We start from the raw sequence: 27,205 nt of genomic DNA on the forward strand, positions 1-27,205 counted from the left end.
TATTTATGGCACAGCTAGTAATCCCTTACATAATGTTACAAATCGTTAAGTGAAAATCTGAACATTTTTTTTTCTTCTTGTAGTACCTATCCGTTTGTGTGATTTGTGGTTGGAATTAACGCAAAATAATTCTTGTTCGATAAAACTACTACCTAATACATTTTAGAACCATTTTAGTTGTAATTTTTTAAAGATTTTTAACTTGTTACAGTATTTTTCGATGACGCTATTTATTATTTATATTTAAATTAACTACACTCTATAAAAATTATTGATAACACAGTATTTATGGCACAGCTAGTAATCCCTTACATAATGTTACAAATCGTTAAGTGAAAATCTGAACATTTTTTTTTCTTCTTGTAGTACCTATCCGTTTGTGTGATTTGTGGTTGGAATTAACGCAAAATAATTCTTGTTCGATAAAACTACTACCTAATACATTTTAGAACCATTTTAGTTGTAATTTTTTAAAGATTTTTAACTTGTTACAGTATTTTTCGATGACGCTATTTTCACTGATCATAGAAAACAAATAATTGTTTACGAAGCTTAATTTTAAAATAAAATGTGCTGTATTGGTATCATACTTACTGGCGTTTATCTAAATCTAACAAAAATAGGGCAATTTCTTTCGTCTGCACTTGAATATCTTTAAAAATGCAAACGTCACCGTCTCCATACAAATAAGGCTCCGCATCACGTTCACAAAAATTTCTTTCCATACTGAAACCAAACTATATTTCTATTAATACTAAAAGAAAGGATTTAGGATTTGGTATTTTGTATATAAAGTGTTTTGTACAGTAGCTATATTTTTATAACGATTTAGAGTTTTTTAATGAAGAGATTTCATACTAATAAGAATAGCCTGATATATCAAATCTTGGGCTGCGTCATTGCCAGCCTCAACTCCAGGTGAGAAAGGATGAAGGTGAATGGTTAGTGATGGATCTTGGTGGCAGTAGCTATGCAAAGTGGCTGCTGTCATTAAATACCATGCAACGCCGAGTTGACACACGTCAATGACACTAACAAATCCTACTTGCGATGAAATGGGTGAAGACGAGATTGGGAAACCAGAACAGAAGAGTCCCTGGCCCTCTAGGTTGAGCGCAGGGCTAACTCCTTTTACTACTCGGCACCCAGAACGATATGGAATCCTCAATCTTATTATTCAGGTCAGAATATGTAAAAAAAGGTGTCCTGGTTGAAGAAGGCCATCATGGCTTTGTGACCTACGTGAATGTCTTAATCAGTCTTCGTCCTCCCTCTTCAGAGCTGCGGTGAACAAAGTTATGATAGCCAATATAATAAGCAACGTTGAGTAATTTACATGGTATGAATATAAGAAGAATCACAGATTAAATATCTAGGAATTGGGCAAGATCCTGCAAAACATGTCAAAAGCATTATCAGCAAACTGTTATCATAATAGTAAAATCCATATGGAATAGAAAGACAGAAGATGCTAATGAAATCAAAAGTCTGCTCAGGGTAGCAGAAATGATATTAAGAAGCATGGAAAGCAAAACTAAAAGAACCGTGTAAAAAACCAAGTAAAAATCGAAAACGTAAGAGCGTAATGTATGATGTAAGATGTAGTAAGGCCGGGAAGACAAAAACGGTGTCAATGGTAAATTAACATGAGGAAACTGGAGGAATTCATATTGCTAATGAGAATGATGCTAGAAAGAAACCCAACTGTAGACGATATGAAATGAAGGTCGACGAAGAAATTGTTGGCAATATTAAGAGTAAAACAATTTTAAAATATGAATATTAGGAGAAGAAGAACTCACTCTGTATATTTTAAACCATAATGCACTGCTAAATTAAATACAAAGCATCTTGTTTAGTACCGTGGCGGTATATAAAATTAAGAAGCCTGAGTACCTTATAGAACAGTGGGCAATAAACAAGATTTTTAACGTTTTGTTGACTTTTATTATAAACATGGTCTCTTAACTACCAAAATAATGCAAGAATGACTGTCACTTAGCGAATTAAATGGAAGATTTATTGTCCTTTTGTAAAAGTTACAGAAGTAAAAGTTTGGCAGGAGTAACATTCAGCAATAACACAAAGATGAACAAGGTGTAACAGAAGATGAATAGATTAGAAAATCTGTTGATATGTAAAAGGTTTCATATATAAATTTTAAGACTTACCGTTTTTCGAAATCTTAATGGCAAATGCATCACCAGCTTATTCAGTTGCTAAATTAACATTGACTAATTTTTTATGTGTAATGAAATAAAAAGGATATTAGATATAAATATCAAAAAGAAAGCAATATTTTCTGTTTTGTGCATATTTTTTTCCTTTAAATGTTTATTACATATTTTATTTTCATACAAGTAATTTTTGGCAAAAGTAAAACATATATGGGATGTGCGGGACACAGTGGTGCAACGTATCTTATCCAAATGTCAACCTCACCTGTCCATGAGATGATATCCTGATCATCCGGTATATCTTGCTAGATAACAAAGGAGGCTCTGACGTCAACGGCATGGATGAATCAGTCAACGGCATGTAATATTCGTTGTTTTATGTAACTTTACTGCTATAGCCTTTTAGTGTGAAAGTTTTTTCGATGTTCTCCTTCATTCTTCCATTAACTCTAATGCTTCTCGCTTCAGTTTCTTTTTTCTCGGGTTTTTTTTTGCACGGATCTTTCTTTAGTTAAGTTAGTATTCGATGGTTAAATAGACCAATACAACTAATTATGGTAGAAACCGCTATATTCTTGAACATAACACCAATAGGAATCTAGGTAATATAAATACTTACCAAAGTCGAACCTCTTTGAGGGTAAGCCGTGAAGTTGCTCAGTGTTATTTCCAAATATCCTCCTGAATAGAAACCAAACTGGCTTAGAAGGATAGATCTACGGGTATCATTCTGAAAAAAATAAACATTTGGTAATTTATGGAAAAACATAAATTGGTACTTTGGGCGAGTACAAGTAAAATCATCATCCATTAGCGAAAATGCACTCGTAGATAGAACCAACAGAATATCGAAAGAGTCGAGCAATATACATATCTAGGCACCAATTTAAATAGCCAATGGGACCACTCAACAGAAATTAAACAGCGAATAATAAAAGCAAAAGCAGCATTCGTTAGAATGAGAACTATTTTCAACAGTCGAGACATATCATTAAAAACAAAATGCCGTCTATTGAACTGCTACATATTCACAGTTCTGCTCTACGGAATGGAAGCATGGACACTGACTGTTGCATCTATGAATCGGCTCGAAGCTTTCGAAATGTGGTGTTATAGGCGCATCTTACGTATATCCTGGGTTGACAGAGTTACTAATGTGGAGGTCCTGCGTAGAATGGGGAAAGAATGTGAAATTCTCATGACCGTCAAAACTAAAAAGTTGGAATATCTAGGTCATGTAATGAGAAATCAAGAACGTTACGGCCTTCTCCAGCTGATTCTCCAAGGGAAAGTAAATGGTAAGAGAGGACCGGAAAGAAGACGCATTTCCTGGCTTCAAAATTTGCGAAAGTGGTATAACACGACTACCACTGAACTGTTCCGCGCTGCAATAAGCAAAGTGAAGATAGCCGTGATGATCGCCAACGTCCGGAACGGATAGGCACTTTAAGAAGAAGAAGAAGATAGTACCAACTCATCGCCGCGATAATACCAGGATTTTAAAATATACCTGGAGAGATTTTTAAACTGATCACTGATCAGTAGCAGGTAAAGACCATAAAATGGACCCTTGACCGTTTTTAAAAGCCAGGAACTGGACTTAAACATTTTGGTGCATTCGGTCATAATAAATAAATACTACTATATGTCGAGACAGGGATGCGTATTGTCAGGGCCGTTCCTGGCGGGTATGCAATGAATGCCCCGCACGCAGGCGCTAAATTTTAGGGGCGCCAAATATTTGGTTACCATTACAAAAATATTCTCACTTCTAAAACAAAAAAAGTCAGTGTTCAGTATTTTCCCGGTAAGCACTAAAGCAATCACTTCATCCGATTGCTATTCCCTATTATAATACCAAAATTACTAATTAAATTACCACCCTACAATTTTATTAAAGTCAGCACACGACGCGCCGTCTAATGCCGCTCGCCGCGTTTGAGTAAAGAATGTACTATTGATAAAGAGCAACAAAAATATTATGAAATTGAAAAACAGCGATGGCGTGGAATCATTAAAAGAATGATTTGTATTGTGCAGTATTTACCTGGCCAAAATTTAGCTTTTAGGGGTGACAGTACGAATCTTTATGAGACTAATAATGGCAATTTTTTGAAAGTAGTTGAAATGATTGCTAAATTCGATCCAATTATGATGGAACACCTGAGCTATATTCAAAGGTCTAAAAGGTTGTGCCGAAATATGCCTCATTACCTAAGCAATCACTTCCAAAATGAATTAATTCATTTATTGTCAAGAAATATTCAGAAAGAAATTCTGAGTTGCCTCAGAACAGCAAAATATTACTCAATTATTTGGGATGAATCTACAGATGCCATGTTGAGCAGCTGACGGCCATAATTCGCTTCGTTTATTGTTCTCCATATGAAGTCGAAATTAGAGAACACTTTCTGGGTTTTTTCAAAGTTTTAAATACTAGAGAAGAAGGGCTCTTCAATTTTTTAAAAGAAGAAATATTATCAAAATTTGAAATAAACCTTGATGACATAAGAGGTCAGGGTTACGACAATGTGGCAAATATGTCTGGCAAGCATGTGGGCTTTCAAGCTCAAATTCTAAAAATTAATCCCAGAGCAATGTTTTTGCCTTGTTCAGCTCACACTTTTAATTTAAGTGTCAATGATGCAGCTAAAATTTCCTATGAGACTGTAGTTTTTTTTTCAATTATTCAGGAGTTGTTCAATTTTTTTTCTGTTTCACCCTACAGATGGGACATTTTAAAAAGGAATGTACCAAACTTAACTTTAAAATCAGTAAGTGAAACACGATGGGAAAGCAGAGTCAAAGCCATTCGCCCTCTTAGGTTTCAATTCCTCGAAATTTGTAAAAGTTTACATGATTTGGTGGAAGATAATTCAAGAGATATGAACACGAAACATTCAGCAAGGTCACTATTAGACAAAATTAAAACGTTCAAATTCATTTTTTCTATTATAATTTGACAGGATGTGTTAACAAAAGTTAATATAGTAAGTAAAATGGTTTAGAATCCAAATACAACTTTAAATGAATGCCATACAGAAATAAAAAAATCTTATTATTTATTTCACTGAAAAAAGGTCAGACAAACATTTCGAGATTTTCATGAATGAGGCTGTAGCAGAAGCAGAAAAAAGTGATGTAGAGCAAACATTTCCATTATTAAGACAAAGAAAGACGAAGCTTCAATTTTCGTATGAAGGTACAGATGAAACAGTATTCGATCCAAAACAAAAATTTAAGATCAGTTTTTATTTTCAAATTTTTGACACAACAATTCAATCCCTACAAAGACGCAGTAGAGCAAACATTTCCATTATTAAGACAAAGAAAGACGAAGCTTCAATTTTCGTATGAAGGTACAGATGAAACAGTATTCGATCCAAAACAAAAATTTAAGATCAGTTTTTATTTTCAAATTTTGGACACAACAATTCAATCCCTACAAAGACGCTTTGGGGGAAGAGATAAGTGCCACGATTTATTTGTATTTTTGGATAATTTTCAAAATCTAGATTCTGATGTGATTAAAAGATCATGTATGGATTTGGATTTAGCTTTACAAATTCAACATGAAGGAAACGTATGCAAAGATATTGATGGTCTTGATTTGCATAATGAAAATCTGTCATACAAAGTTCTTAACCCAATCACAAACTCTAGCAAAATTTCGGATTCGCCCATAGATATTTTAAATTATATAACAAAGAAAAATTTACAATCCTTGTTTCCAAATCTATTTATAGCCTTGAGAATATTCCTGAGCCTTCCAATTTCGGTGGCATCTGACGAAAGGTGTTTTTCAAAGCTAAAGCTCATAAAAAATTATTTAAGAACGTCAATGTGTCAAAGGCTATCAGATTTGGCAGTCATCTCAATTGAAAATAAAATTTGTGAAGCCATTGATCACAATGAAATGATTAATGAGCTTGCATCTGTGAAAGCACGACGTATCATGTTGTAATTCCAATATTTGTTATTTAATTATTTTTCACTTGGTATATATGTATTATTTATTAAAGTTTTTTTGCATTGAGAGTATCTCATTTTCGTTATTGTTTCATGTTATATTGCAGAATGCCTTATTAATTTGCGAATTGAGTATTTTCTTTCTTACTGTTAACTTATATAATAATATTGTTTTAAAATGACCTTTTTTCTTCATTTAATTTTGAAAATAAAACCTTTTTTCAAACATGGTTCGTTTTATTTTTCTTTTTACATTCATATCGTATTTTCAATTATATCACAAGAACATGTTATGATATAGGTATCCTAAAAACATAATATGGGGGCGCACAAAAAATCCTGCACGCAGGCGCTCACTACCCTAGGAATGGGCCTGCGTATTGTCGCCAATTCTTTTTAATGCCTACTCCGAAGAGATCTTGAAAAACGCTCTCGAGGGTGAAACAGCTGGAATAAAGGTAAATGGAGTTCCCATTAACAACATTAGATATGCGGACGACAGTGTGATCTTAGCCGAAAATATTGAAGATCTTGAGAGACTGGTGACGAGAATAGCGGAGTATGGAAAAGAGTACGGTCTAAAAATGAACGTCAAGAAGACGAAATTTATGAGAATACCGAAAACTCAAAGAAATAACGGGAATCTTCTAATAAACGGAACCAACGTCGAACAAGTGGACAAATATGCATATCTGGGAACAATCATTAACTCCACAAATGATTACATTCAGGAGATCAAAATCAGAATAGAAAAGGCTAGAGCAAACTTCAACAAAATGAGATGAGTGCTATGTACAAGGGATTTAAAATTGGAACTAAGAGTTAGGTTGGCGAAGTGCTATATTTTTTTGACTTTGTTTTATGGAATGGAATCTCGAACCTTGAATGCGACGTCAATGAAAAAACTGGAATCATTCAAGCTGTGAATGTATAGAATAATTCTGAAAATATCGTGGACAGAACACGTCACAAACAAAGAGGTTCTCAGAAGGATGAATAAAAAAATAGGAATTTTAAATACAATTAAAACAAGAAAATTGGATTATCTCCATGATTGCCAACCTCCGCCGTTGAGATAGCACTTGAAGAAGAAGAAGATGTCGGTTCTCCGCCCTTTTCCGACTTTCAACTGCCATTCCCTCCGGTTATTCCATAAGTCCTCCCCTTTTGTTTCTTTCTCTCACCTCTTTGTCTGTTTCTTCTCTTCAACTTATTCTCAGTCTACCTCGTTTTGTAATTTGTATGTCCAAACCAGGTAAGTTGTTTTGTTTATAAGTCATCTGTAATTATTCAATATCAATTTATATCAATGATACCATCAAGTTTGAGCGTGTAAAAAATTAAGGTTCTTTTGTCTTCTATGCAGTGATGGCACTCTTAAGTTTTTAGTTTTACCTGTGTTTCATTTGCATTTACCTGTGTTTGCCTCAGTCCACCTGTGAGTTCTTTAACTTTCTTATGTACATTGTAATCATCGTGTTTTAACTGTAGTCCCAATTTCTTTTCGCTTTAAGGCATCTCGCAGGCATCTTAAAGATTTTTTGACATATTGCAAGAAGAAATAGTGATAATCTTGAGAGACTTATAACTTCGATAGTCACAGAGGCAGAGGACCCTTAGATGGGTAGATCAACTGCCCAAATCCAGTGGCAAGACATTTTCTGTGTCCATGAGAGCAGCCCAGGATAGAAGCAGATGGAAAGAGACAGTTACTCCTACGGTAGGAAATCACGACCCTCAGTAATGAGCAATTGACTAGAGAGAGTGTATTTCACTGTATATAGAAACCAAAGCATTTTAATTTTTGTAAATGAACGTTTTTGATACATATTTGACTCCCGGATCGTTAAGCTCATATTAGAATTATTTTCATAGATATTTTTAGAAGACAAATAGAAAATAGTTTAATTAATATATTTAACCAACACACAAAATTCTTTTAATGTTTATATTCTAATTAGTCAAGACATAATTGGTGTTTAATAAACAAATCGAAGCCTTGAAATTTTGAACTAGATAAGAGTTCAATAATGAGAAGATTTTTAGCATTTTGTTTTTACTTAAAGTTAAAATTCATATTAGTTTAATTGGAAAACATTAGAATATAGTAAATAGACTGTATTCTATGACCGGATGTTCATTTTGCCACATTGCTCAAGGGCTTTTGTCTATCGAAACTGTTGAAACAAATGGTGCTTTTTTTTCAATGATTTGTTATTCTACAACTATTTAAAATATTACCAAAATTTTTTTTAACCAGATCTAGTCTTCGAAAGTTGTTTCTTTGGATATATATATATATATATATATATATATATATATATATATATATATATATATATAAATATATATATATCATTATTTTTAAATCTAATAGAAAATTAAATAATATTTCTAATATAAATAAATTATTTTAAATACTGCTTTCTAATATAAATGAATTTCAATACAATTATCAAACAAAAATTTATGATTTATGTCACCAAATTATGTCTTTGTGTAGTGTTCAATAGCAACAGGAGTAGAAGGAAATAAAGAAAATTCAATACAAATAAATATAATGTTCTGCGCAGCCTAAATTAAACTAACTTTTAAAACATATTGTTGTGAATTTATTAAAAGGTTCAATATTTATAACACTTACGGATTTAATTTATTTCTTTATTTATATTAACTTATCTGACAATAATTTATTATATTCGTACGTAACAAATTCGCGAGCGCGGGTCTTGAGAATTAACTGTCCCTTCCAAATAAAGTTCCGTTATTATATACCAGTGCCGTTATCTCGAAAACTCTAAAACCTTCGATGGCGAAACGGTAAAGGCAAACTGGATTTCCCTCGCATCGGTTCTGGAAGGTCGCTCAGGTAAATCGAAGGCTCTCGTAAATTCTAAAACATATTAGAATAAAAACATGTTTACAGGTTAAAACTATGACTCATATTTTTACGTAACATTGCCCCCCTCTCAAAAGATGGTTCCTCCTGGAACCTTGTCGGGACTAGAACTGGAACGGTATGCTGGTATCGGCAACTGGACCCTCTTTTACAACTTCCAGTTGTATAAAAATGACAAGGGACGGTTTTCTCTCCGCACCAGTAACTATGCGGATTGCAACAGACTAACACCTGGACTTCGGTGTCTTTAAAGATCTCCTCCACCATATTTCGGATAACCCTCCAATCTAATTGGCGGCACTCCAACTTTGACATGGCTAACTTTTGCACGTCGGACTCTAGTACGTGCTCTCTCAATTGAAGTAAGGCTTCCCATACATCTCGGTTGGTCACGGGCAGTGTCTTTTGTTACCAGGTAGAAAAGGTAACGTGATGCATCTTGGAGTTTCAAGGTTTTACCGGGAGCTGGCACCTGGCATTGAAGTTCTGCAACTCGACCAAACTTCCTTCGAAAGACGGATGCCAACCCTGGTGCGTCTTTGATACTGGCCGGGATGGTAAGGGCCAGCGAGTAGTCATCGGGAAGCGCGAGTAGATCTTGCTTTTCTTCAGTGGTAACACCATGTCTTGCTTTACCGGTACCTCCATAGGCACCCATGAATTCCTCAAACGTGAGGTCAGACACGTCTTGGACTTGGTTTACTTCCACTTCTTCATCTACGTCGTGGTCACCTTCGAAAGACGCCAGCCGGTTATGGTGTACTATCATCGGCTTTCCCCTCGGAATCTTGCTTATTCGGTAGATGACATCGTTGATCTTCTCCATGATGAGGTATGGACCTTCCCAAAACTGCTGCAATTTGGGAGAACAACCTTTTCGCTTCTTGGGATTATACAGCCATACTTTGTCGTTCTTCTTAAAGCAACCCTTTTCGGCTTGTGTATCGTACCGTTTCTTCATTCGGTCGCTAGCGATCTGAAGGTGGGAACGGACCAACTCATGTACATCGTCCATTCTTCTTCGTAATTCGATCACATAATCTTCACCTGCTACATCTTCTCCAGGTCGACACCCAAATTCTAGATCACAAGGTAGTCGCATTTCGCGTCCGAATAGGACTCTGGCTGGTGTCTGGCCCGTTGATTCGTTAACAGCAGATCTGTAGGCCATTGTGAAGAACGGAAGGTATTGGTCCCAGTCTCGCTGATGATCGGACACCATCTTTGTCAAATACTTGCCAACTGTCCTATTCATTCGTTCTACCATACCATCCGATTGCGGATGATACGCGGTAGTTCTTGTTTTCTTCATGCCTAGTCTATCACATATTCCTTGGAATAGATCACTTTCAAAGTTCCTGCCTTGGTCACTATGGATCTCCAAAGGCACTCCAAATCGGCTGATATATTCTTGGATCAACTTATCTGCAACGGTGGCGGCCTTCTGGTCTGGAAGTGCGTAAATCTCGACCCACTTAGTGAAGTAATCCATTACTACCAACATGTACTTGCCCCCATTTTCACTTTCTGGAAATGGCCCAGCGATGTCCAAAGCTATTCTTTCAAACGGGCTTCCAACATTATATTGTCTCATAGGAGCTCTCCTTTTTCGGTAAGGCCCGTTACTCGTGGCACAAATAGTACATTTCTTACACCAGTCTTTTACATCGTCGGAACTGTTCATCCAATAAAACCGTTCCCGAATTCGCTGAAGGGTTTTCCTTACACCAAAATGCCCTCCCGATGGACTGTCGTGTAACTGACGAAGTACTTCGGCTATTCTGCTCTTTGGGATCACCAACTGTCTTCTCTTCTCTGAACCGTCATCATTTTCCAGGACTCGTTTGAGCAAGCCATCTTCGATGATAAATGAGTCCCACTGGGCCCAATACGTCTTAACTACTGAGCATAGGTTTGATATTTCCTGCCAAGGTGATCGACGGTTTTCCTCTTTCCATTTTCGGATTTTCTGTATAACTGGATCTCTCTCTTGTTCTGCCCTTATCTTAGTAGGCGTCCAGTCGTCGTTGACAATCGTCGTTCTTAGCACTGCTGCTTCCTTGGATTCCGTTTTGTTGCAGTGGGAACACTCTGCTGGGCATGGCCTTCTGGAAAGAGAATCAGCGTTTCTGTGGCTAACTCCGGCCCGGTGCTCAATCTTAAAATCGTATTCTTGGAGTCGTTCGATCCACCTGGCTATCTGACCCTCTGGATTCTTAAACTGCATCAACCACTTAAGGGCGGCATGGTCGGTTCGGATTAGAAACTTTCTGCCATAGAGGTATTGATAGAAGTGCTCTACTGATTTAACTACTGCTAGAAGTTCTCTTCTCGTGACGCAATAATTCCGCTCAGGTTTTGAAAGAACTTTACTAAAATATCCGAGGACTCGTTCCTGTCCTCCTTGAATCTGAGACAGCACTCCTCCAATTCCCACATTACTTGCATCCGTATCTAAGATGAACTCTCCTTCTGGCAGTGGATACCCTAAAATTGGTGCTGTTATTAAATGCTTTTTCAACGTTTCAAAGGCATTTTGGCAGTCTATATCCCAGCGGTATTCTCTTGCTTCCTCTGTAAGTCGCGTTAATGGCTTAGCGATATCTGCAAACTTCTTAATAAACCTCCGGTAGTAAGTACATAGTCCAAGAAAACTTCTCACTTGATGTTTGTCAGTTGGTTTTGGCCATTCCTTAATGGAATCGATTTTTCCCTTATCCACGGCCACTCCTTCTTTACTGACTATATGACCCAGATAATTGACTTTACCTTGAAATAGCTGGCACTTCTTGGGGTTTAGCATCAATTGGGCAGCTTTAAGTCGATTAAAAACGTTTTCTAAATTCCTCAAATGATCTTCGAATGTCTCCCCCAAGACGATTATGTCATCTAAATAAACCAGGCATGTTTTCCAAGATAACCCTCTCAACACATTTTCCATAAGCCTCTCAAATGTCGCAGGAGCATTACAAAGTCCAAATGGCATAACGTTGAATTGCCACAATCCAGATCCTGTGGTGAAGGCTGTCTTTTCTTTATCGACTGGGTCCATTTCTACCTGCCAGTATCCAGACTTCAAATCCAAAGTAGAAAACAATTTACTTCCAGCCAATGTGTCCAATGTGTCATCGATCCGAGGCAGAGGATAACTATCCTTCTTGGTAACGTTGTTCAGCAAACGGTAATCCACACAGAACCTCGTCGTTCCGTCTTTCTTCTTAACCAGGACCACCGGAGAGACCCATGGGCTCGTAGAAGGTTCTATCACCCCGTCTTTCTTCATTTCCTGAACAATCGTTTCAGCTTCCTCTCTTTTCGCCTGTGGTAATCGTCGAGCTGTTTGACGAATTGGCTTAGCATTACCAGTATCAATTTTATGCTTAACAACGGTAGTTCTTCCCGTCTTTCCTCCTTTCGGTACGAAAATATCACGATACTGCCGAAGAAATTCCCTTAATTTCCTTTTCTCCATCTGATTTAGAGACTGTCCTGCAACTGCAACCATTTGGTCGAATTTGTCGTTGGAATTATCAGATGTTGTCGCCTGACGGATTATGGATGTCACAGGTACACAAGTTCCTACCTTTGTCTCTTTCTTGATGGTCACTGGGTAGTCGTTGACATTGATAAGTCTCACAGGAATTTCTTTAGCCGAAGTCACCAATTCCTTTCCAATTATGATTCCACGGCCAACCTCATCGTCGTGGTTCCAAGGCTCCATCATAACAGGTCTCCCTTCGTCTACAATTCCCTGTAGTCGCGCTACTATGATCGTTTCGCTTCTCGCAGGCACGACTGTATCTTCTGTAATGGCTGCTTGCACAGTGTTGTCATTATGTGGATGGAGAAATACCTCCTCGTTGCCAACTTTGATTACCTTATTCTTAAAATCCAATTGGAATCCATGCATATTCATTACGTCCATTCCTAATATAACATCCTCTTCGATGTCAGCAACTATAACAGTATGGACAAACTTTTCTGCCCCAATTCCCAATTGTACCTGGATTTCTCCATGAATGTTGGCATTTTCACCTGTAGCGGTCCGAAGTCGTAACCTCGTTGGTAACAGTTTCTTTCGGCTGTTTATAACTGTCGGGCGTATAATGGTTCTGGTCGCTCCGGTATCCACCAACAACGTATGCTTTTTACCATTTATGTCTCCATCTACATATACACTATCTTCACGACATTTCAAAGAAGCTATTAGTATGAGAGGGTCTTTGGAAAAGTTTTGGGTCGAAGCTGCCCCCCTAAGGCTGACCCGTTCTAGTTTTCCTGATGGTGAGTTTCTTGATTTGCGTCGTACCTAGGGTGTTTACAGGAGCTTCGTACGTGTCCTATTTCGCCACAATTCCAGCATCTGATGGTCTTCGTTTTCTTATATGTCATGCTTTTCATCATATTAACGAGCTGGTCAAGTTTATCTTCATCTCCTTCCTCTTTTACAGTCCTAACTTTACTGTACCCGCCAGAGGCCTGCGTAGCTGACTCGTATTCGAGGGCGGCGGATAAGACATCAACCAGCGTCTTGTGACGAGCTAATCGTAGTGTTCTCTGCATTTCATGATCACGAAGACCATCAATAAACGTTTGAACGGCCAATTTTTCCATCATGTCTTCGGGAGCTGTTGGATAAGCATATCGTACTAATCTGGCAATATCTACCTCATATTCTTGAAGAGCCTCATCTTTCTGCTGTCTACGATTTTTAAGCTGTGACTGATATACATGCTCCAAATGTTCGTGGCCATATCGCATATTTAACCTCTTCTTCAGTTGTTCGAAATCATCGGTCTCCTCTACGGCTATGGTCTGAAGCACATCTAAGGCATCTCCTCGAAGAGCGATAGTCAGGTTTACAGCCTTTTCTTTTTCAGACCATCCATTTGCTCTTGCGGCTGATTCGAACTGTTTCATGTAGTTGTTCCATGATGATTTTCCGTCGAAAGTTGGGACTTTAACATGAATAGAACCTCCACTTCCTTCAAATTTCGGCCGTGTCTCCAACTTAAATTTCGTCTCGTCTTCTTTTATCTCCACTGTAATCGGATTGTTACCTCTCTCTGCTGTCCCTGTTTCTTCCATCTTCCTTTCCATCTCTTTAATCTTTTCTTCGAATGCCAACTTATCGGCAGCAACTTGGTTTTTTAACGAAGATATTCTATCGTCCAGGGCAGACATCTCAGAAGTGACTTTAGAGATTTCCAAAGAGATATTAGCAGAGACTTTGCTTTCCAGCGAAGAAATCTCGTTAGAAACTTTGTTTTCTAATGAGGCGATGTCGCCGGAAACTTTGTTCTCCAATGATGCGATGTCGCCGGAAACTTTCGAAATCGACGAGAGGACAGCATCTTCAAATATATAAGTCTCTGGATCTAGTCCTTCTTCTAGCAAAGCGTTCTTTAGTCGTTGGACTAACTCAGCCTTTTTTCCGGTGGAAGCTAATTCTCTGTCTTCAAGATGTCTTCTTAAATTAGTCACTGTCAGCTCATAAATCGTAGCCATTTTCACAATTTATTTTATATTCACTTGTATTATTATTATAAGTCTAATTTATGTTCGATCTCACTCTGACACCATTTGTTGTGAATTTATTAAAAGGTTCAATATTTATAACACTTACGGATTTAATTTATTTCTTTATTTATATTAACCTATCTGACAATAATTTATTATATCCGTACGTAACAAATTCGCGAGCGCGGGTCTTGAGAATTAACTGTCCCTTCCAAATAAAGTTCCGTTATTATATACCAGTGCCGTTATCTCGAAAACTCTAAAACCTTCGATGGCGAAACGGTAAAGGCAAACTGGATTTCCCTCGCATCGGTTCTGGAAGGTCGCTCAGGTAAATCGAAGTCTCTCGTAAATTCTAAAACATATTAGAATAAAAACATGTTTACAGGTTAAAACTATGACTCATATTTTTACGTAACAATATATTATTCACACATATATAAACTTTTCATAAAAATTATCAAAAAAAGACTGGACGCTAAATTAGACTTCTATCAGCTTAGAAAACAAGCTGGATTTAGATAGGGATACAGCACTAATGACTACTTGCTAGTGATAAAGAACCTGATAGAGAAGTCTGCAGAATACAACAAACCATTGGCAGTGATAGTTGTCGACTACGAGAAAGCATTCGATACCATAAGCCATCAAAGATTGTTAAAAGCATTGACAGAATGCCGTATATACCATCGCTACACTAACATAATCAAATATATCTACCAAAATGCTTTAGGTAGCGTAAGCCAATCTGAACAAGAAACAAATAAATTCTATATACAGCGAGGAGTGCGGCAAGGATACACAGTCTCTCCAAAGCTATTCACGACGCTTTTAGAACATACTTGCGACAAGCCACATCTAAACGAGCATAGCATCAACATAAATGGATAGAAGCTCAGTTATTTGAGATAAATTTGCAGATGACATCGCCCTTATAGCGGATCATATGGATGATGCAATAGTAATGTTTAAAAAATTATATCACGCTTCCTTGGAGGTCGGACTAAAGATTAATATGAACAAGACGCAAATAATGACTAATCTGGTGCTAAATCAAAATATTGCTGTTGATGGAAGGGATATTGTGCAGACTACATCGTATAAGTACCTAGGACATGAAATTCGGTTGGGCAGAGATTACCAGACATGTGAGCTCCCACGTCGAATAGGATTAGTCTGGGCAGCGTTTGGTAAATTAAACTATGTATTTAAATCAGATCTATCCATATGCCCCGAAAGGAAAATCTTTGACCAATGTGTGTTACCTGTACTCACTTATGGATCGGAAACATTGACACTCACAAAAAAAGTAGTTAATAAGATTCGCGTGACTCAGATGGCTAGGGAGCGCCAGATGTTGGATGTCTCTCTGAGAGACCGAATCCCAAACGAAGAAATACGTCGTAGAACAAAAACAACAGACGCTAACGAAAAAATCACGTCGTTAAAATGGAATTGGGCAGGACACGTCGCCAGATTATCAGACAACCGATGGACAAAACGTATTTTAGAGTGAAGACCAAGGCAAGAAGCAATACGGAGCAGACGACACCCACCAACTATATGGACTGACGACCTGAAGCGTGTTAGCAATAACTGGATGCAACCCACACAAGACAGAGACAGATGGAAAGAGCTGAGGGAGACCTATGTCCAGTAGTGGACGCATACCAGTTGATGATGATGATGATGATGATTGTCTTACAGAAAATTTACAAATAAAATAATACAAATCGCCATTATACTGTTGTTTTATTGTTCAGTTTCAAATCTTTATGCCTCTGTAATATGAGATTTTAGTTTAAGTTTTGCATATAGCCATAAAGACAAAAAATATATAGTCTTAAAGTGCTTTATTGCATTTCAAAATATGTCCCACCATGGTCGATATACTTTTTCATACGTTCAAACCAATTGGTAAAACAGTTATCCCAGTCTTCAGTTGACACCTGCAAAATCGCTGTTTTTAAAGGCATCGATGGATTCTGGCAACCGGAATCGCTGCCCACGCAATGAATTCTTGATCTTTGGAAACGTGAAGAAGTCGTTGAGACTTGGGTCGGGGCTGTATGGTAAATGGTTTAACAATTGGATGTTTGAAGCTCCAAAAACGCTATTGTCTTTTAGACAGTGTGAGCACTTGCATTGTCCTGATGTAGGATGATTCGCCGCTGTGTGTTGCTTTGTCGTAGTTTCTCGATAAATTCTGGTAAAGAAACGGTTATATGCCAATTAGAAGTAACCATTCTTCGATCTTCTAAACCAATTGTTGCCACATATCCAGATTTTGACACAAAAGTTGGACCATTTTCTTTGACATACTTCGAGAACATATCACTTTTGTTAGTTTTTACTTATTGTGAACACAGCATATTGGCGTTTATTTTCCGGTTCGTAGGAGTAAATCTAAGATTCATTGCCACTAACAATACTATAAACGTTTTTTAAGCTTCCTTTGTTAAACTATTCCAATGTTTTTCGACATCAATTGACACGAACCGCTTTTTGCTCTTCTATGAGCAAATGAAAGATCTAGCGGGAAACCAACTTCGTAACACCCAGTTCTTTATGTAGGATCTTTTGGATCGAGGTTTATGCCTAAAGATGCCTTTATCTCCCGGTATGTTATACACGGCGGTCATCCTTAATTAGCTGACGAACCGCATCAATGTAACTGCTATTTGATGGACCTGACCTGGATTCGTCGCTGAAGCTATTACGTTGAAATTTACAATACCAACAGAAAATAGTTGACTGGTGTGATGCTTTATTCCCAAACACAGAAACCATTTTAGCGAGAGATTGCTGTTGGGATAATCCTCTCCGAAAATTGTAAAAAATTATTTCTCGAAAATGTTCTCGACTAAGATACATTTTTCGACCGACTTGCTAATTTCAAAAATGCGCTATAGTTACAGGACTTGTTGTATCGCAATGAAACTCTCTATTTATATCAACAAAAGATTGAGGTTATACTTGTGTTGGAAGGTTTTATCGGTTTTACCCTCTAAGCAGCTATATGCAAAACTAAAAATACAAGCCTCGTAAATTTTCAAAACACACGGTTAAATTTCAATTAGGAAATATCCCTAATATTCGTTCATCAAAGACGCTGTAGATAGATTCCTTCCTTTGGTCTGCTTATACAGAATCTAGATCAAACGTCCTAATGATCCGTTCGATCTCTTTTGGCTGACAAAAATCTTCTTGTCTATGTTTCTCCCGATGTATAATAACCGGTTTGTACTTACAATAAATACTGCAAAACTTTTACTGCAACTTCTCCCAATCAACATTTATAGACCAGGACTGCTACTACGTTTTAACTTTTATTTACAAATTACTTTTTCACTGTTTAAATTTGTCGGTACTCGTTCACTTGTCAGGATTAGATTTTCTTCAAGATCAAGGATAAAATAGCTGGACTCCAATGGTTCCGTTTATTTTTAAATAGACGTAGAAACTTGGTATACGTAAACTGATCTACTATAAGTTGCTGTCATGAAGTCCTCGGAGACACTTTGTCTCAGGACCAGCAACTTCATGTGGAGTCGTACGTTCCCATGTTATCTAATCCACTGGTAACTTTAACATCCTAATATATAAGATTAAATAATGTAAACCAAATTGTAACCCATAACTTTTAACGGGTTTTTACCCAGATATTTAGTGGCTCCAAACATGTACACCTAGGCACTGATGATGGAACATGGTTTCCGAAAACGTTTTGTCTTTATGACATAGCCCAATTGAGTTTTTTAATTTTATATACCTTTTATAAAGGATTTTAACAAATTTTTTTTTATACCCAATTTGGTTTTAGAAATGCTATGGGACCCAGGAAGACACTTTTTGTGCTAAATATCCTATTACAAAAATGCCGTGATCAAAAAAAGATATATTTGCATCCTTCGTTGACTTCGAAAAGCATTCGATAAAGTACAGCATGTAAAATTAATACAGATGCCAAAAAATATAGGAATAAATGATAATGAATAAAAGATATTCGTGTCATTAAAAATCTGTCAACAAACAACGTCTAGACCAAAAATTAATAGAATTCAGATTCGGCAACATCGAAGAAATATACGAGCATATAAAGTCGAGTATAAAACAAGCAGCATTCAAAGCCCTTGGAAAGAAAGAATATATAACAAATAAACAGCATTATTATGAAATAAATGAACCAACAAAAAGAATAATTGAAGAAAAAAAGCAACTATACAGAAAATGGCTGACTACAAACAATAATGAAGTTTATAAAGAATATAGAGAAAAATATAGAGAAGTGAAAAAACAAATAACACAATAAAAGAATGAAGAATAGGAAAAAATCTGCTTAAATATTGAAAAATACGTAGGAGGTACAAGGACTTCGGAGTCATGGAAAGTACTGAGAGGATTGAAAAAAGAAAAAATTAAATTGGGAAATATACAGGACAAAGAATGGAAGGACTATTACAAGGAACTGTTAACAGAACAAAGACCACAATTCATTGGAAAAGAAAACAGGCGAAGACGAAGCAGATCCCCACAACAAGAAATAGAAATAACAGATAGGGAAATGAGAACGGCCATAAAAGCAATCAAAAATAACAGTAGATAGATAAAGAGAATAACCGAATGGAGCCCCATAGGAAGGAGGAAAAGAGAACGACCCCAAAGATCTTGGAGGAACGAAGTAGACAACGCTATCAGTAAGAGAGGCATAAACGATGAGGAATGAGACAACAGAGAGAGATGGAAACGGTTGAGGGAGGAATCCCTGAATATATATATATATATATATATATATATATATATATATATATATATATATATATATATACATATATATATATATATATATATACATATATATATATATATATATATATATATATATATATATATATATATATATATATATATAAATCTGTACTGGAATCAAACTGCTATAGTAAAAATTGGAGATAATTACACTGACGAAATCTCCATATAACGAGGAGTCAAACAAGGTTGCATTTTGTACCCAATATTGTTCAATGTTTACTCGGGCCAATTATTTAAGTTATTTAAAGAGACAGTTAAGAGACTAATATGGAATAAAAATCAACGGGGAACTACTTAATGTAATTAGATACGCGGATGCTACAGTAATTCTGTCAAAAAATATTGAAGGTCTTCAAATTCTGCTTGATCGTATTCACGAAGTAGGAGAGGAAATGGTCATTAAAATAAACTCAAAGTAAACCAAATTTTTAGTCTTTAGTCGTAACCTACATCTAGATACAGAGCATCAATTAAATGGAGTCGAAGATGAAAAAGTTCACAAAATTACATATTTGTAAACTGTCATAACGGACCAACTAGATCCAGACATAGAAATAAAACGAAGAATAGCAATTACTAAAACTACTTTTATGAAAATGAAGGCATTTCTTTGCAATAATCTTAAAACTAAGACAAAGAATGGTTAAGTGCTATATTTGTTCTGTACTTTTGTATGAAGCAGAAATGTGGATACTAAAAGTATCAAGTGTGAATATAATTGAAGCATTGAAAATGTGGATTCATAGATGAATGCTGAAGATACCTTGGACATCAAGAAAAACTAACGAGGATGTACTAAGGAGGGTCAAAAAAGATAGAGAACTGCTACAGATTGTTAAACACCGGAAAAGGTCTTATGTGAGACATAGAGTGAGGGGAAAGCGATATAGAATATTACAACTAATCCTTAAAGGCAAAATAAAAGGCCGTAGAGGTGTAGAAAGAAAACAAGTTTCTTGGTTACAAAAAATTCGTAAATGGACTCAGATATCAAATACAGGACAATTATTCCATAAGGCAGAAGATCGAGAAGCCATCGCAATGGGTATCGCCAACATCGAATAACTCTGAAATGTCGGAGGAAATGTCTAAAATAGAAAAAAATGTCGGAGGTTCTTGAAATAGAACTCAGGTTCAGCTAACAAATCCTACTCGTATGTCCCCGAAGGCTTTTGTCTCGTAACCACTGGGTGCATGGCGTACAATAGTTGTGCGTTATGTATCCGGCGAGAGAGGGTGAAAGACGAGTTTCTGGAACCATATCGACTAAGGGAATAAACCGTAACAGAAAATTCTAGTCCTCCGAGTTGGGGATTGGGCAATGTGCCGGTAACCCGTTACCGCAAAAAGTTCAAAACCATGAAACATTCAAATAAGCTACGCCAATTATACCAATATTAGATTGAATTACATTAAACTCTTAAACTATTTTTGTGTAGAAAGTATGTAACATTATACGAAAACACCATCCATATATTAAAATAAAAAATATACTTTACCTTTATCTGCAGATCATTCTTCATCGTCCAAGAGGCACAAGAATTAATAAAAAGCACAAAAACTAAAATCTTCATTTTAAATTTTCTGTATTTCTGATATAATTTAAAACACACAGGACGTTTTGCTTTTTGAATTCCTCGCAATATTCATGTTAAAACTGTAACATGGATATACTGGAGACAAGAAATATTTTAGAAAATAGTTTTTAATATTCAAAATTTAAGATAACTGCCGATTCAAATTTCTAGTTGGTAATGATCTGCGTTTATCGATTATTGGTAAATATTTTCAAATTGTCGAGTCGGCGCAAGAGATGAGAGATATCATTGGCAATTTTGTGTTTGCATATAAAGTAAAAAAAAAATGTTATAGGAAAAGATTACTATAGTACATTTCACGAATTTGTGATTATTTTGAATTAGGGATGAAAACTTTGACTTAAACGGTCCGCTGTGCTGAGAAAGTTAATAGCAAATTCTCCCAATATTTGAAGTTCCATTCATTTAGAGAAATATACGGGGTAAAACACCCAAACGTTGGCACTCGACCGTCGATTGGCACACTAACTTTTAAACTATGTTAATAAAGACAATAAGTCAATTATCTGAAAAAATTATACATATTTCAAATCTGGCAACATTTCCCTTGGTAGTAAATGACTGCTCGTGTTTGTACCAACAAGGTAAGATTTTAAGTTTTTCGTAAGGATAGCGCAATGTTAAACTGCTTTGTAAATCAGGTTAATTTTTGTAATATACAACACAAATTTTTACACACATTTACGGACCTTATTGGTTTGATTTTAGCATAATTTTATCTTAATAAAAATGTCGATTCGCGTCAATTTAAAGCACAATTTGACATAATCTAATTATTGGCATAGGTGCCGATATATAGAATTGAAGCTATTTTTGTTATTCCTAATATTGGCACTCCAACGGTAAACGTTAATTACCACCTCTTTTGAATTCGAGATTGATAATAATTGTGCGTAAAAAATAATAAATCATTGTACCTGTACATTGAACAAAAGTAAAGAAACAAGCAAAATATACAAAATCATACACCGAGGAATTGCTTCAGAAAGCATTAACTGATGTAAGGAATGGTGAACAGAAGAAGACAATAGATATGAAGTATGGCATTCCATGGCAAACACTTCAATATCGTTTGGGTCCTAAATTTTCAAAACCAGAAGAAAACAAACTGGTCGAATGGATTTTAGATAGCTATAAAAAAGGCTTCCCACGAAGAAAGGTTGATATTCAGGCCTCTGTAAAAAGCTTTTTGGATGTAAATAATAGAACCACTCCATTTAAAAACAACATTCCAGGTGAACACTGGTATAACCTATTTTTAAAGAGGCATCCAATACTCACGACAGAGACACCTGAAGGAGTAACTGCGGCTTCAGCAAATGTGTCTGAGGAAAATGTAGGAGGTTGGTTTTCCGAAATAGAAAGCTATCTTTTCTGTTTTGAATGTCCCAAGCAGAATATACAACGGCGATGAAACGTGTTTCTAGTTTTGTCCCAAAATGGGTAAAGTTATTGCACCAAAAGGTTCCCGCAATGTATACGAGGTTGACCAAGGAGAAGCGAAAAAAAATCTGACAGTAATGTTTACGTTTTTGGCCGAAGGCAATACCACTTACCTTTAATAATTTACCCAAACAAGCGTCTGTCAAAAGCAGTTGTTAATAGTGTTCCAGACACATGGGGAATCAGATTAAGCGATAACGGCTGGATGAAAACAGAAATTTTTATAGATTATATACAAAATGTATTTCATCCATATTTAAAAAAGAAAAATGTTGAATTTCCTGTCATTCTCTTTGTGGACGGCCATGCAACTCATCTTAGCTATCAACTTAGTACTCTTTGTACAAAGCTTGGTATTGTTCTCATAGCTCTTTGCCCTATCTCTACCAGGATATTACAGCCTGCAAATGTCTCAAACTTTAGACCACTTAAGGCAATGTGGAAAAAATCGCTGTTAGATTGGCGTCGTAAAAATCCATTTTGTAAATTTTCCAAAGAACATTTTGCACAAATCCTTAAAGAAGCTGTATATTCTTTAAAGCCTGAAGTTGCCTCTAGCGGATGTAAAGCTTGTGGATTATATCCGTGGAATTCAAATTCAATCGACTATGACAAATGTTTCGGCAAAAACTACCCAAAAATAACCGGTTCCAATGTTGCAAACACTGAGAAGCGTAAGACTGATATAAATAGGGTTTTAACTTATCAAAAGTTTATTGAAATAGTTGGAATAAATAAGTCATTAGACCTTGATGATTTTGGCGCCTTATTTACTAGAGGTGATGAAGGCTGTGAAAATTTTCTATTATTACAAAAATTGAAAACCTATTTTAAATCTGAAACGGAATCTGACACAGATAACCATACAATAGAGATATAAATAGAAGATCTAAATGATAGCGTAGTACATTACAATAAAATATTGTAATAAAGATAATGTAGAGGATATACCTATTGTTTTTTGCGATATACAACCCGCTGAAGAGGGCAGTATTAGTACAAAAAAAATTGTCGTACTGGAAAATACAATTCTGACAGAGGCTTCTCTTTCGTCGGGTATATGCAAGCCTAAATTAACCCAATTACCTGATACATCGCTAAATATTCGGCAAAAATTGGAATTTCAAGAAGAAGAATCCATAGAAATTGATGACAGCGTAACTTCTATTGGAACAAAGTGCGAACAGTATGTAAAACAAAACAATTCGATGAGGACACAAGAAAAAGGTACCGATAAAGAGAATAATAAAAACGAAAACAACAATCAAATATCCTCACTAATAATTAAATTTTTGATCTACGCGAAAACCCTAGAAAGAACGGGTAAACGACAAACTGAGAAAACTTCATTCATGCTTACGTCACCGGTTTATTAAAGACAATTGGAACAAAAGGAAAGAATTAAAGAAGACAAAGAGAAAAAGAAAGCAAAGAATAAATAAAGAAGATTAGATAAGCAACAGCTAAAGAAGGATAAAGAAACATTTCAAAAGAAGAAACCCCTAAAAACCTTAAAAACACGGCAAATAGTAAAGATGTTCACAACCAATCTTTAAATAAGTCTGTCACACCTTATAAAACGTTCGGTCTCAATGCCACATCTGGTTGCAGTCCTTCTAGAAGCTGTGGTACTAGCAACAATAACCATGACTTACAAAATTCAACAGACCTAAATTTTCGGAGATCGCAAGTATCAGACGCTGTTACTCCAAATTTAAAAACTAAAGTCTCACATATAAAAAATCTTTTTCAAGAAAGTCCAGAACGGCCGTCACCACAATCTTTACCAGAAAACAATACGATTGTTCCGCGAGGACTATGTTTTATTTGTACATACAATATTTATAGGACAAACATAGGAATAAAATGTCAGAACTGCACTACGACTTATCATGTTAGCTGCTTAACTAAATACAAATTACATAAAGAAAAATTTATTTGTAGCACTTGCTTTGCTAAGAAAAATCCTAAGAATACCTGAATGTAAACACAATATAAGATTTCTTTTACTTTAGTTGTTTACTTAAAATGGTTTTTTAGTTGTTTTTTGGGGTGTAGAGTTGTGTTGTAGAGGTAGCACCTTTTACCGGAACGGCCACATTGAGCGTCACAGACGGGAGATGGTTCTTGATAACTGGTCCTCATAAGACAATTAACTCTCACTTATGGCTCCACGTGCCACACCCCGGGCAACTGCGTTGGTCTGCAGGCTAAACTAAGTGAGGGTAACCAGATATGGCGAAAATTCCACCGAGCGATTGCCGGTATAAGCAAACCCCTGTTTACTGGCCAACAGCTTCGGGTGGAGGAGCTAGTAAATGGTAGGGTACCCCTTTATCCTGGAGTTAAGAAACTGGCTTCAAAGGCGGAAGCGTGCAAGCGGTCAACGGCATAGAAATGAGGAAGAAAGATTGGGACAAGACACCTCATTAAAGATGCGGATTGGATAAGTCCTAGTAGAATCAAATGGCTATGCTTACAGCGAAATTCAATTCCGGAGTAAGCTCCTCAATCGAATCTCCGGGAGGAGCAGTTACAAGTATAACAAAAAGATTAAAATGCAAAGAAGACATCAGAATAGGCACACGGAACGTGAAAACCATGGCACAGGAAGGTAAAATCCATAATGCAATACAAGAAATGGCACACATGAAATTAAATATTCTGGGAATAAGCGAAATGCGTTGTCCAGTTTCAGGAACCGCAAATATCGGGGAACACCGCGTTTACTATTCTGGAACAGATAACGGCAAACATGAATTTGGTGTCGGCATTATATTGACAAAAGAAGTGGCAAAATCTGTTGACAACTTCATCCCAATCTCAGCAAGAGTAATGCTCATACAACTAAAAGCAACACCAATCGACATCAATATAATTCAAGTGTATGCACCTACAACAGAAGGAACAGAAGAAGAGATAGAAGAACTATACCATAGCATTAATCAAGTCATGAAAAGGTTGAAAAAGCAAGACCTAACAATTGTCATGGGTGACTTCAACGCTAAAGTTGGGGCCAGCAAAACATCATCTGCAGCTGGACCATTTGGTCTAGGAAACCGGAACGGTCGGGGAGATACTTCCCATTCCAAAAACGAGTGTTTTAAGAACAGCTGAAAGTATAAGTGTAAAGGATAGACATAAAAAGGTCGATTTACTAATAAAAAACTAAGTAAGAATAAAATATAGATTGACAAATAGGCGGCGGGCATATTTTGACCACAGGACGTTGTTGGATGCCATCTAAAACTGTACTCAGATAAACAACGCGTACAATGCCATCAGTTAAAAGGAATAGCGTCGAATTAGTAGAATGTTTCGACCTACTAAACTCGGAAGACTGTGTCAAACAGAATACCGTTATCCTCTTTTCCTATAAGAACTCTGTGGGGTGCGAAAAACAAGCAGAAGACCAGCGTCGAAATCTCGGCACGGTGTCGCATTTCAGAAGAAAGTCTTCGACGACAGCCGGGGAGTAATAATATTTCGACGATCTCCACGGTAGGAAAATGCCAGTTTGGTAAAAATTGTAACAATTGTGCAGGTGATAAACCACGTCTAGCACAATCAGAGCATAGTGTGGTATCACTGCTTGCATGTGTTTAATACGATTGGCAATTGGTGGGTAGAAAAATTAGTTCAAGGGAGCGTAATCGCCGAATCAGACCAAACATCGGAAAATCTGATTAAAAATCCTTTGATAGATGGGACTAGATCAGTCAGCAATACGGCTGTCAAAAGCTCCAATCTTGTCGAATCAGAGCGAGCATGAAAATTGGACGAGACTCGTTGATAAAAGTGACTAGATCAGTGCGTAGTATAGCTGCCAAGAGCTCCGATCTTGCGATAGATGGTCTTGTGTAGAAATAACACTAGAATTGTTACACATACAAATACAGATGTCAGTTGTATCTGTTCAGATACAACTGACATCTGTATTTGTATGTGTTGTATCTGTTTCATCATCCCAGGATACATTGAAGTACTACAACGGTTGTAGAAGACGTTTCGCTAGCAAAAAAGACATGGAAAAATAAACCAAGATAATAGAAAAAAAATGCGACTGATTTCCGAACGAATAGCCCGCTTTGTACAAGGTTTGTCAAAGGGACGAGAAGAACAAGAAAAGAAGTCAGTCGTAGGGTCCCATTTTAGGCCTAACACCGTAACAATGGAAGGTTCCTCTTTGTAAAACAAACAACATGTCGAAATGTCTGAGCCAAAGCTTTGTAATAAACGAAGATGGTTGCTGACGTTGTTGATTTATCTAGCGGAAAACCCTCGAGCTTTAAATGCTGAGTGAGTGCTCACTGCAGAAGGTGATTAGATAAAAGAGAATCACTTTAAGCGTGATTCTAACGGAAGGCCGTCGGGATGGTTGCTGGCACACTTTCTAGCGATATACAGTACACTTTATGACCGCGACCTCCGAAGGGTTATTGTAATGTTCATTTCCTAATAGGCCTTCTATTTACTGTTGAAAAATTTCAATGTTCTGGGCTTTCATTACGGGGGCTATGTGTGAATTTTTTTTTTCCTCTGGTATGTAGTCCATGAGCTTGATACCATGATACTATTACAGTCCCTGGCTGGTTTGAAGAATAAAAAAAATGGTAGTAGTTTGAACTCTGGAAAGTGATTTTTTATCCTTTTCCTTTCGGCCTATTGAGTCGGTAGACAAACACGTTTTTTGTCATGTTTGAGCCACCACTTTTTAAATTCAAAAATATTCGATGTTTCCATTTTAACAAGAAACTTTTTGTGTCGTGTAGAATTTACTATCATTT

At 36.5% G+C, this 27,205-nt stretch overlaps 1 protein-coding gene across 2 annotated transcripts in view; it reads right to left on the reverse strand.

The window, feature by feature from the left end:
* Positions 1-21,181, reverse strand: part of LOC140447431 (uncharacterized) — a 42,433-nt gene extending 21,252 nt beyond the window's left edge. The window contains exons 1-3 of one of the 2 annotated variants that reach the window (XM_072540078.1): positions 20,877-21,179; positions 2,797-2,907; positions 595-737 (exon numbers count right to left, since the gene is read on the reverse strand). In XM_072540078.1, the coding sequence (XP_072396179.1) occupies positions 595-737; positions 2,797-2,907; positions 20,877-20,951 (329 nt within the window). In that variant the 5' untranslated portion in view covers positions 20,952-21,179. Of the gene's footprint in view, positions 1-594; positions 738-2,796; positions 2,908-20,876 lie in introns of both variants that reach the window. The other variant, XM_072540076.1, reaches the window with a different exon arrangement.
* Between the last annotated feature and the right edge of the window lie 6,024 nt (positions 21,182-27,205).

This window comes from Diabrotica undecimpunctata, chromosome 8 (genome assembly GCF_040954645.1).
Source record: "Diabrotica undecimpunctata isolate CICGRU chromosome 8, icDiaUnde3, whole genome shotgun sequence".
Taxonomy (NCBI): Eukaryota; Metazoa; Arthropoda; class Insecta; order Coleoptera; family Chrysomelidae; genus Diabrotica; species Diabrotica undecimpunctata.